The sequence below is a fragment of the Artemia sp. Qi Xiang Cuo genome, chromosome 21, assembly GCF_049724085.1.
Source record: "Artemia sp. Qi Xiang Cuo chromosome 21, ASM4972408v1, whole genome shotgun sequence".
Classification (NCBI taxonomy): domain Eukaryota; kingdom Metazoa; phylum Arthropoda; class Branchiopoda; order Anostraca; family Artemiidae; genus Artemia; species Artemia sp. Qi Xiang Cuo.
Window position 1 is genome coordinate 37,900,116 of NC_142814.1, and position 12,431 is coordinate 37,912,546.

Consider the following 12,431-nt stretch of genomic DNA (forward strand, 5'->3'; position numbering starts at 1 on the left):
CCAGAACTTTCAACTACGTTGAACAAAATGGCTATCTAAAAATTTTGATTGGATATGGGCGTGAGAGGGGAGTTAGTTGCCCTCCAATCAATTTCGACTATTAAAAAGGGCACTTGCCCTTTGAGTTTCCAATCGAATAAGTCCTTTCTGAAGTTTCTACGACAAAGCTTTCTATAAAAACCTTATATGCCCCCAGGGCATAAATTACAACCCGTGCTCCAAGGGCTGTGGGAGGAGTGTCCTCCTCAAAAACATAATTTCTACCTGGAAATCAACTACATAGAACAAAATGGCTATCTCAAAATTTTGATTTGATGTGCTTGAGGAAACGGCGAGCATGGAAGGGGTATCTGTTGCCTTCTAATCCCTTTTGACCCTGAAAAAGGGCACTACAGCTCTCGATTTTCAATTCAATGAGCCCCCTTTAAAGTTTCATGATAGTCTCTTCCATATGCAGTGGCTCTGGGAGAAAAAATAATAATAGATAAATAATAATAAATAATAATAAAACATTGAAGCCGTATGGCCTTTACTATAGGCAACGCTATAGCGTTGCCTCTGACAACGCTATAGAGTTGCTTCTGATGGTAATTAATTAATCAAATTAACTAAATTGATCACTAATATGAACTTAACCCTTCTATCTGCTCAGATGTCTTCTTATGGAAAGGATGTTATTCCATACAGTTTGTTAAAGGCAGTAAACCAATTCAGTAATTAAAAAAAAACTATTCTACTTTTTGGAATTTAAACAGATAAATACTTAAAAAAGGTCTTGACCTTGCCCCACCCCCAACCAAATACCTAGGACAAACCGCACACCCAACTTAAATGAGGTCTTGGCCTTGCCCCCCCCCAAGCAAATACCTAGGACAAACAGCACACCAAACACAATCACTCATGAACAACGGCGTAATTTTCTCAAAATTCTGGGGAGGGGGGCATATCTAGAGCCAATTTTCCAAAATCAAGAAGAAATGACAGTGAAAACTGAAAAATGAGCCCTATAGTAACAAAAAGGTAAAGATATACCAAAGAAAACTGACCCATTTCTGCAGGTTGAATTATGCAGGCTTATCTTAGTTTTGACAAGATTTTTGAAGAAGCTAAATTTCAGCTGGGGGAGGGGGCAAACTGGGGTCTGGGGGGTAAAATGAGTACTGGGAGGGGCAGTCGCCACTGCCCCATAAAAAAAATTACGCCCCTGTCCAGGAAAGAGAGATCCGTGGACATACAAAGTTACAGTTAGTGAATATAAATCGCCATAAACCCAAAAATAAAAGCACCTCAAATCAAAAAAGTTATTCCTAAGTGTCATTGTGATCACTATCCCAAACGGTTCGTCAGATAAATCACACTAGGCTTAGTGGATTTTGGAGCTTTAAAACAATTTGGCGGCCTTTACCAGCATCACTACAAACAGTTTTGCAGATCATCATTTCCTGGAAGAATATCTGCGGGTGCCCGTGAGTGAGAGGTTTTACCAATACCATCCGAATTCTAAATTTTACATTTTCTTCGTACGTCTCCATAATTTGGCTGAGAAGAGAATAATTGTTGTTTAACTCCTTAGCAAATCATATACATGTGTAAGTTATTAAGTCATTAACGATTTAAAGTTATTAATGCATAAAATATTAATAGTTTATAAATAAGTGCCCGTATCGTAGAGAGGACGGTAACAAAAATGAGAACTTGGGGAAATATATTAAATAAGGATTGTTTTTTAGCTAGTATAGATGAGTAAAAAGAAAAAAAAGTTTTTCTCTTTGGAGGGGTTGGGGGCTAAGCTGGTATAAAATGAATATAGTGTCTTCTTGCATGTATAAATAGTAGGCCTACTATCGTATTCATTTCTATGAATACGATACGATTACTTATTATACGCATACGATTTTATTATTATGATATAATACGATTTCTCTTATATTTTTTGTAATTTTTTTCATATTTTGTGAATGTTACGCCATTAAGATAATATAATCAAAGTCTGTGCGAAATAAAAATCTAACAGAATGCATCTTACTCTTTTCGTAAAAGAGTTCTTTTGAGCAATAATGTTCCTTATGATCTCCAAGATATGTTGCAGATAAGAATTTCAATTCATTGGGCACTTCCAGTGGACAAGAGCCAATTTGGTTCCGAGCCCAAATGATCCAAAGAAAAAAAATTGCTAATTCAGCGAAAATATGTAATGATAGTGAGCGTAGTATAATAGCAGATAGCAGACGGATGCCAGGAAAGGGATATTAAAAAGGATATTCCCAAAATAGCTTAGTTATAATTAGTAAAACAGACACTTTCAATTTCACTTAAGGGTAATGGGAGGGGGAATTAGTACAAATAATTTCCCTTGTCGTGGCCAAGGCTTAAATCACTCTTTTTTTACACCTTATGTCCAGAAAAAACATTCCGTTTTCTGCATATATAATTTGAATTGTGAATATTGAAGATACATATATCTTTGCCTCCCCCACTTTCCGATAATGGATAAAGTAAGAGGCTATGTGGAATGGAGACTATATCCGAAAACAGTGCTTAAAATAAATTTTACCTTTTATTATAAATGATTTTCGGCAAAGCCTTTATGCTTGAAAATCACTTGAATAATATGAAAGATAGTATGAAGCATGAAATATCATGAAATATTTATTTCTTTTTGTCGTCGACCACCTGGAAATTGAACATTTTAGTGCTCTTTTTAAGAACTGAAGGTGACTGAAGGGTAACCAGCCCCTTTCCCGTGCCTTGTTGCTTGGTCCTAGCCCCTCTTAACCCCCCCCCCCAGACATCGAATAAAAATTCTAGGATAGCCACTTTAAAAAAAAAAATACTCGGCAAGTTCAATAAACTTGTCTATGATCCCCATAGTGTCTGGGGCAGGGGCCTTAATAACAAATAATTGGCGACTGTTAAAAAATACGTTTTAAAATGAAAGAAGGTGGTCCATTTGATCTTGGGTGGCCTATTGCCTCGAAAATTCTAGCTATCATTCTCTAGGCCAAAAGAATCACACATTTTGTTGCGAAGGATGAGGGTGTTAGGAGGTTTATTTCTAACAATTTTGAAACTTACAGCCATGGTCCTTGGGCAAGAGGAAATTTAAAACTTAAAAAGTTTTTGGGGAGGAGGGGCGCCCAAAATAAGGTCAAAAAAGGGTCAAAACTTTTTAGATTGAATTAAATCTTATATCCTTAAAGTCTTTGATTAAAGAGATCCAAAGGCAAGGCAGAATATAAATAGAAATACAATGTTGGTTTCCCCGAAAATGGAGCCTTACACAGGGCCAAAAAATGGACTTTTTTTGATTGGCTTGAAACTTAAAAGCGTGAGTCTCTAGGCCAATTATAGGCCAATATTTCCTCTTACATATCCTCTTATATTTCATCTTACATATATTATCTCTTATACATTTTTAAAATCTCTTCCTGTTTCTGAGAGAGGGGCATTGTCTCCCCCTGTCCATTCCCTGGAAGAGCCAATGGACCAAAGAATTGTATATGGTACAATGGAAAACTTAGCAACATCACCTTTACACAAAATATGTGCATAAGAAACGAACGGCACGTCAGAAACATCATATTTTGGTTCCACAATTGTTTAAAAACGATATATAGTAGAACATCTTTATTCGACATTTTATAGCCATCTAAAGTCTCCCTGACGGGCTTTTCCATCAAAACCACCAATTTATTTGGTACTGTTCTATTAGCTGGAAGCCACGCGAGAAGTGAAGTTTGGTTAATGCTAATGAGTAAAACAAAATAAGATGAAAATATAATAGTTTAGAAACAAATTTAGGCTATATATTTACATATTAGGGGGTTGGGGTAAAGCATAGCATATATTAAACACGTAACCTAACCTAACCTAGGTACCTTATTTCCCCCTAAACCCCAAAAAAGTAAAGTTTAAATATTGTAAACGGAGAGATAAACTACTGTTTGCAATGCTCGGCATGAATTTTCCGTTGAAAGAACCTGTTTGACTAGTTTCTCTTTCCATCTTCGCTATATGAAATGTCGGGTGTCTTCCAGCTAATAGAACAGTATCATTTATTCTTCCAAGTAAAAAGTCGAAAAGATTGATTCATAAGATTGTCAAACAATGACGACAATCCGATGGGTAATCAGATTCATTTTCCAGATCTATTTCACTAAGTCTACTTCCTCTTCCTGGAGCTGTAGCAAGCGTTCCAGAATCTTGCAAAACAAAACTCACGCAAGGAAAATCCCAAGGAAAATTAAAGAAAACCCAAAAAAATTAAAACAAACTTGAAATTTTAAGACATTTTGTCCAAAGAGTAGACTTGAACCTATTTGTACATAATCGAGGAATATTATTTTTTCGTTCTTTATCAAGTTCCCTTGCCTCTTTCCCCCCAATAGCCTCTGCCTCTTCACCTCTCTCCCCAATTCCCTCTCCGATCCCCATAGTCGTTTGGAGATGTTTCACACGCGCCATTTTGACGAAAAACTTTTTTTCGATTGGCTCGGAACATCCATGAACCGCTGCTTGAGCTAAAGGGACCAAACATTTTATTTGGAGGAAGGGAGGTCTTAGGGGGCTCAGAAATGAGATAAAACGTATTGTCCCCAGTCAATTTGAAACCCATAGGGTTAAGTTTCTAGACAAAGCAGAGCCTAAAGCAAAAAAATAATTTGGGCGAACGGTCCCCCAGAAACAGGGTTAATTTTTTTTTATATATCAGCTCAAAACTTATATCCTTAAGTTTTCAGTTTCAGAAGATCACAAATGAACAACAAAACAAATATTAACTCTGTCCCAAACAAGGCGAAACTATTTTTCTCCGAACAGCTTGAAAGTTACACCCGTAAGGTCGGGGGCCAAGGAAACCCTCTTAGAAAGAACAATTTAGGTCAAGCAACTAGAAATTACTGTGAGTGAATAAATGAAACCCAAAGCAAACGTAGATTAAAATGTAAAATCAACTAAAATTAAAAACGAGCATAATTATCAAAAATAAGACCAGGAAAACCATCTAGGGAAAATTGCCCCCTTAAGCCACCTTTGGCACCTTTGCACTTTGCCATATTTAGACAAAGGTGCCATTTGCACTTTAATGAGAACAAAATATATTATGAAGTTTCCCTTTTTATCATTCTAATATCGAAAATCAGAAATTGCTAAGAATTCCAGAAATAAATATTATTATATTTTAAACAGTCAGTCTAAATTCAGTAGTCTGATATGTAGAAATTTTTACTTTCTTCCTTTTAACAAACTAGCGTGTTAGGAAAATTAACTGTATAATCGTTTATTGATTTGTCAGACTAAACACACTGTTATTGATTCGTCCCACTCTATTATTTGCTGTGGCTCTTATTTTTAAACCTTAATTAGCCTATTGATTTCATTTTCCTATTGATAATATTAAGATAACTAAAACGAAAATTTTCTCAAAATACAAGACAATTTCAGTAAAGAGCAAATAACGTCCTGGCCCTAAAAAGGTTTAGGAGGGCATAAGCCCTACTCTTATTTGTGGCAATTTTTGTCCGTTTTCAGCTTGAATTAATTATTAATTTTGATTTCTCTTCGTTTCATCTATTCATCAATTTCATCTATTCATCAATTTCATATATTCATCGATTCATCAATTTTATCAAATCCTCAATTTCATTAATTCATCATCTTTTCATCAATTTCATTAATTCATCAATTCCCCAATTTCATCAATTCCTCTATTCCTCCGTAGCAGTATCTGGTGTAATTATTCATTTAATTTCTGTTCGTTTTGGGGTTTGGTTAAGTCATTCACTTTAGTTTCAACTTGTTTTAACTTAACTACTAAATGACTAATTTTTCTCGTTTTTGGTTTCAGCATGCCATTTCCTTTCCTCTGAAAAGCTTCTTTTTTTATTGGCTTTTTGTTATTATCCTTATTAAATTAATAATAGAAAGAGCGATGCTTAAGTAAAGAGCAATATGGCTTAAATATATTATTTCTTTAGCCCAGATCACATCTTTCAAAAAAGAAATTGTCGTAAAAACCCTGGAAGGGGCTCATTAGATTGGATTTAGAAAGTTCTAGTGTTTTTTTTAAGAGTGAAAAGTAATTGGACGGCAGCTATCTCCCTCGTACACCCTTTTAGCTACCTATCCTCACCCCCAGCCCTCCAAAGACTTCACATCAAAATTTAGAAGTTGCCAATTTGTTCACAATAGTCGAAAGGTACAATTGGCACCCACACCCCCTGGAGCAAGCTATATAAATTGTGCAAATTGCCACTGTCACCACTGTTTTATAAATAAGAAGGGGGGCATCTTCGATACTGGGTTTCCAAAAAGGCTGAGGGTGCTACGAGAAGATTTTCAGGGAATTTTGAGAGAAATTTTGAATACATCTAGGTTGGCAAAAGAGTGTATTTTGCAATATCTCAGGAACTCGAAAAACTATTTTTTTGGAAACATATTTTTTAAACTAATAACAGTAAGAAACTACAAATCCAGATTCTCAGACGTAACAAATATCCCTGAAGTGTTCTTCAGGGATCTATCAGGGATCTTCTCAGGGACTTGAAATTATGTCAGAACTACTGAACAACGAAAGCCAAACATTTAAAACTTGAGAAGGAATTTTTCACTACCAGTCAGGAACTAAAAACTGCGAATTGAAAGCATAAACTATAGAAGTGGAACTACCTTGGTCCCCACCCCTCCCCTCAAAAAACTGATTCCGGTCGTTTGAAATTATTTTGAGCTAGGGGGGCTCAACACTTACTTCTCCTATATTCAAATGATAAAATACTGCCAGACACGGCCAAGACCTTGGCCGTGTTGGCCGTGTCTGGTTTCTGGGGAGGAGAGTCATCTTGAATTGCACTAGAAGTATCTTTAAGAGCATCTTTTCTAGAATATAGGAGACTACAAAAAAAAACTGAACGACCCTTTTCATGAGTAGGTGAACGACCCTTTTTCATGTTGAAAATGTGAAGACGTTTAAGACTTTTCTTCTAATCACAACTATAATACGATTAAATAAATGTTGAAATTCTCCTGTCAAATATCTGATATTATTTCAGTTTTTTGTAGTCTCCTATATTCTAGGAAAAGATGCTCTTAAAGATACTTCTAGTGCAATTCAATATCTCCTCGAAGTTTAGCTAAGGTTCCCTCTCATTTTTAGAAAAACACCATGAAAACGGGGAGTATTTCTGTATAAGACAGAAATCAGATAGAAAAAAATGAACATCCTAAGCCGCGTTTTCAGGCTCAGCGGGTTCGAACACGGGTTGTTCTCATCTAGTTTCAAGTTTCTAGTTTTTCGTCTAGTTTTGTCTAGTTTCAGCGGGTTCGAAGCTTCAACCCCGTGTTTGATGCACTGCTGCACAACGCTTCATGCACTAGACGAGAACAACCCGTGTTCGAACCTGCTGATCCGTGAATAACCCTTCTTTAAACACGGGTTGTTCGTGTCTAGTGCATCAAGCGTTGTGCAGCAGTGCATCAAACACGGGGTTGAAGCTTCGAACCCGCTGAAACTAGACGAAAAACTAGAAACTTGAAACTAGACGAGAACAACCCGTGTTCGAACTATTTGATTCTCCTTTCAACTCGTTTTCATGACTGCCTATATGGGGAAGGGGGGGGGGGGGCTCCAGCCCTCCTGGCTGAATGATGTTGCCTTATCTTTTTTTTATTTTTGTTTTGAGATTTCTATTGTACAGCATTGGAAGTGCCGATTAGACCAGGTAAGCCTCCCTAAAGTTCAGCTTATGGGCGCCCATGCTCGTTTCCAAATAAAATATATCCTATCATTACAATTGCAGTTCAGCCCCCTCCCCCAAAGCCTGGATATGGCTGAAGGCTGTATGGAAAACTCGCTAATCTTGCTGGTTTGTTCTATTTGTTGTATTTATTTTTCATCAGCAGTTGGTTCAATATGCCTAATGACGAAAAAAAAAACTACAAAATGAGTAAATTGTTGTATGTAGTCTGGGGCTACAGGCATCAGGGGGAACTAGGATGCAGTTAAATTAAAAGGGACTTCTTCTGAATACAGTAAAGCGATAATTTTGCTACTTTAGTGTTTAGTTCAGAACAGGAGATAAACTGCCTGGTAACCGAAAAACGAAATTTTACCTTACCTGATTTTCGGAGTTCAGAAGCTTCAATTGGTCGCTTAGTAGGGAGTATTTCGCCGATTCTTCCTTCCTGAGGGCCCTTTCTTTTTTCAGCTCAGGACTCCAAAACGTTTTAATGCTATGCATACTTGAGCTCAGCTTTTGATTGATTAATTCCAGCTCTTTTTTTAAATTCGTCAGTTCTCTTGACAATTCGTTATTTTGGGCTTGTAAGTCCATCAAAAAACCATCTCTACTCGAAGGCATCATACCTCCTTTCATTCCCAGATCTACGGCAGGGGACTGACGAGCCGAACGAGACATATTATAGTTACCACTAGGGGGGCCATCTCGATACATCATTTCGTCATCAAGAATGGCATTTCGATCCATAGATCTTTCACGTCTACCCATTCCATCCATACTTCGCTCCATAGACCTTTCTCTAATATCGCGAGGGTCTCGATCCCTTATTGGTAAAAATTCACGATCTCTATCGTGATTATCCCGGTCAAGAGAGTGATATGCCCTTCCAACACCTCCACCACCACTCCTGGTGACAGAACGAGATCTATGATGAGAGGCTGCAGGAGGAAGTCCACCACTTGTTCCACGTCTTTCCATTGAATCCATAGGCGATGTCTCGTTGTCAGCTTCTAAGTAGTGATTAACAATATCGTTTCGAAGTGGTGAATTCGTATGTCCTCGAGCGTAATTTGGACTACCCCTTACATCACCTCTAACTTTCTCTTCTCTATATTCACGCCGAGTTGGTCTCGGAGATTTCACGTTATTTGAAACACTATAAGTTTCTCTTGACATTACACCACATTTTTTGACATTTCATAAAACGTAAATTCTAAACCCTCAAAGAACATATTCCAACTAATCTGGAAGATCATAAGGTCTTTCAAAGAGACACAGATACAGAGAGGGAGAATATTGAACGTCTGCGCAGTTTTGGATCAATGTTAAGAGCTTGGCATTTTTAAGAGACTTTCGAAGAGGCCTGAGACGGAACTCGTGCCATTAAAGAGCATATGAATTGAAACTTTCAATAGCCCGATTGGAACAGATTCATTTTATTTTACGAAGACAGTGGTAATAACGAGATCTTATTTAGAAGATTAATTTAAAAAACTTTTTCCACAAAATAAGTTTTTCAAAGAAAAGTAAAAAACTTCATTAAACCAAAAATGAGCAAAAATAAAATCAAATAATCTACCAAGCGTGAAACTAGCACAAATCAGCATCTATAAATAAATGAAAGCCAAAAGGAAAAGAAATCAAAATAAATAACAAAATCAAACCTAGAACGAGCAGAAATTTACATAAGTTGGGCGTAAAACCCTTATGCCTTCCCAAGGTCAGAACAAAATTTGCACTTTACTGAAAAAATATAAATGTTTTTACTTTTATAACTTTAATAAACCAAATAATATTAACATTTTGATTACTAAATATCAGTATATGTATATTAAGCTGACAATGCACATTCATTTGTATTTTTTCAGTAAAGTGCAAATTTTTTTGCACTTTGTTTGCACTTTTTTTTTTTTTTTTTATTTGCACTTTATTTATTTTTAGTTGCTATCTCAATAAATTACAAATGACAGAACTATTGACCATGGGCACCAACTTACCAGTGGCTTTGCGATCAGAATTACCCCCCCCCCCCCGAAACACCTTTTAGATGGGAAGAGGTGTGATGTTTCTAAAAAATGGAATATTTTGCAGGGAAAATAATTTTTAACCTTTATCATCCCCTTCTTTGAAGACAATTCTTTAAATAAAGAATTCCCAGTAGGATCTTTTTTCGAAGGTTTTCTAAGCAATTACAAATGACAGAACTATTGACCATGGGCACCAACTTCCCAGTGGCTTTGTGATCAGAATTACCCCCCCCTCCGAAACACCTTTTAGATGGGAAGAGGTGTGATATTTCTAAAAAATGGAATATTTTGCAGGGAAAATAATTTTTAACCTTTATCATCCCCTTCTTTGAAGACAATTCTTTAAATAAAGAATTCCCAGTGGGATCTTTTTTTGAAGGTTTTCTAAGCAATTACAAAAGATAGAACTATTGACCATGAGTACCAACTTTTCAGTGGGGGTCAGAATTACCCCCTGAAACACCCTTTAGATGAGAAGAGGGCTGATTTCTAAAAAATAAAATATTTTTCAGGGAAAATGATTTTTTTTAACCTTTATCCCCCCCCCCCTTCCCTTGGAGACAATTCTCAAAAGAATGTATGAGAGGGTGTGAGTTCAATTTTCTTTTTTTTTCATTTGAAAAAATGGCACTTCGTATTACTTCTCAAACTAATTGTATAACACGAGAGGGTATATGCAATCTTAAAGACATTTCTAAAGCGTAGAATTTCGTTATCCGCATTTTCGGAAACAATGTTTTTCGTTTAAATATGGGAGAAATCAAATTTACTTGAAAAGCTGAAGCAACTAATAGAAATTAAGAGAATGAATGAAAATTATTTCAAATTTAATTAAAGAGTGTTTTTTTAAACATTAAACAAACTTAAGTTGTATTTTCAATATGAAGCTAAATAAAGGCGATAAATGCTTTGTTATAATCAAGTAGCTGGTGTTTACCCCATATTACGAGTCCTTTAATTAAGCAAAGGATTACTCTCTTATACTTCTACATAAAAGTATTTTTTATTTCCATTGGTCTATTTTTGAAACAAATTTTAGCAAACTAATCCCATTATCCGTTATCAAACAGTTCGTGGTAACGAACTGTAAGTAAGGAGCGACCCGGTTCAATGGTAACCGAAACTGTAGAAAACGGAATTTTGATACCAATAGATGAATGAAAGATCTTAAGCCGAACCGGCCAGCCATGACAAAAAACCAACAAAGAGAAAAATCTCTAAAAAAAACAAACAAACGAGACTGTGGCCAGTGGAGCGAAAAGGAAAACAACAGAAACAAAAAAACGCGGATATTTTGCCTGTATAAAAACAAGGCGTCTTAAGCACGAAAGACACAAAAAAAAAAAAAAAAACAAGATAAAACTAAAAACCAATAAAACCACCACCAAAAAAAAAAAACAACAAAAATATTATTATCCTCAAATTCAACTGTAAATTTAATATTATTATCAAAACTATTTAAATGCTTACAAAAAAGGTCTAAGGAGTCCAACCCATGTTTCCAAACGCAGACCACATCATCCATGAACCTACACCAGAAGCAAGGGGAGATTCTAAAACTGTTTATAGCGGAGGTTTCAATGGCATCTATGAATAGATTTGCCAATAAAGGAGAAAGAGAAGCTCCCATAGGTAAACCAAAAATTTGTCTATAAAACTCCCTCGAAAACCAAAATAAAAAGAAAATTCATTTACCAGCATAATTAGTTTCATAATGACATTAATATCCAAACTGGCTAACGTCACATCCTGTATTAAATCAAAGTGTTTTTCTAATTTACTTTTTAAAATATCCTCGCACCTTTTTAAATCACAATTTGAATACATGGACACAACATCAAAACTGCAAAGAATTGAACTCTCCTCCAACGTGAAATTGCGCAATTTATTAGTAAGATCAGTCGAATTTTTTAAATATGATTTTTGTGTTCCCAACACCAGTCTCCTATTCAAAAATAATTTCAAAGGTGGAATCAGGAATTATGGCTTCTATAGATAAGGTTGATACTCCTCAAGAACTCAGAGCTGAGATCGTAAGAAAACTAAACACCTTTAATATGAACTTCATTGGTAAAGACATTTTACAAAAAAATGACATTAAAATCCTTTCTGATTTGAAAAAGGATAAATTCCTTACTATCACCAGAGCCAATAAGAGAAACACGATCGTAATTATGAACACTGAAGATTATAATAATCAAATGAATTTCATTATTTTGAACACTATTACACACAAAAAACTTGATTTTGATCCTATAGATAAATATGTAAAATCAACAAGAAAGGAATTAGAGTTAATGAAAAATAATTTTCACATTACCCCACAGTTTTATAACAAATATTCTCCTAGGGGTTGTTCGGCACCCAAGATCTATGGTCTAACTAAGATTCATAAGACTGGATCCCCCCCTCCGCCCCATTGTGTCAACTTGTCCGTCACCTGTTTCAAAATTAGGAAAATGGTTGTCGGTAGCTTTACGTCCACTTTTGGTAACACAAAAATCATATTTAAAAAATTCGACTGATCTTACTAATAAATTGCGCAAGTTCACGTTGGAGGAGACTTCAATTCTTTGCAGTTTTGATGTTGTGTCCATGTATTCAAATTGTGATTTAAAAAGGTGCGAGGATATTTTAAAAAGTAAATTTGAAAGACTCTTTAATTTAATAC

At 35.7% G+C, this 12,431-nt stretch overlaps 1 protein-coding gene across 3 annotated transcripts in view; it reads right to left on the reverse strand.

Annotated features, from left to right (window-relative positions):
* Positions 1-8,944, reverse strand: part of brp (ELKS/RAB6-interacting/CAST family member bruchpilot) — a 381,921-nt gene extending 372,977 nt beyond the window's left edge. For all 3 annotated transcript variants that reach the window (XR_016143547.1, XM_089107019.1, XM_089107018.1), the window contains exon 1: positions 8,112-8,944. Coding sequence is in view for 2 of the 3 variants with exons in the window: in XM_089107019.1 (XP_088963145.1) it covers positions 8,112-8,909 (798 nt within the window). In the remaining variant the exon portion in view is untranslated. The remainder of the gene's footprint in view (positions 1-8,111) is intronic.
* Positions 8,945-12,431: the final 3,487 nt, after the last annotated feature.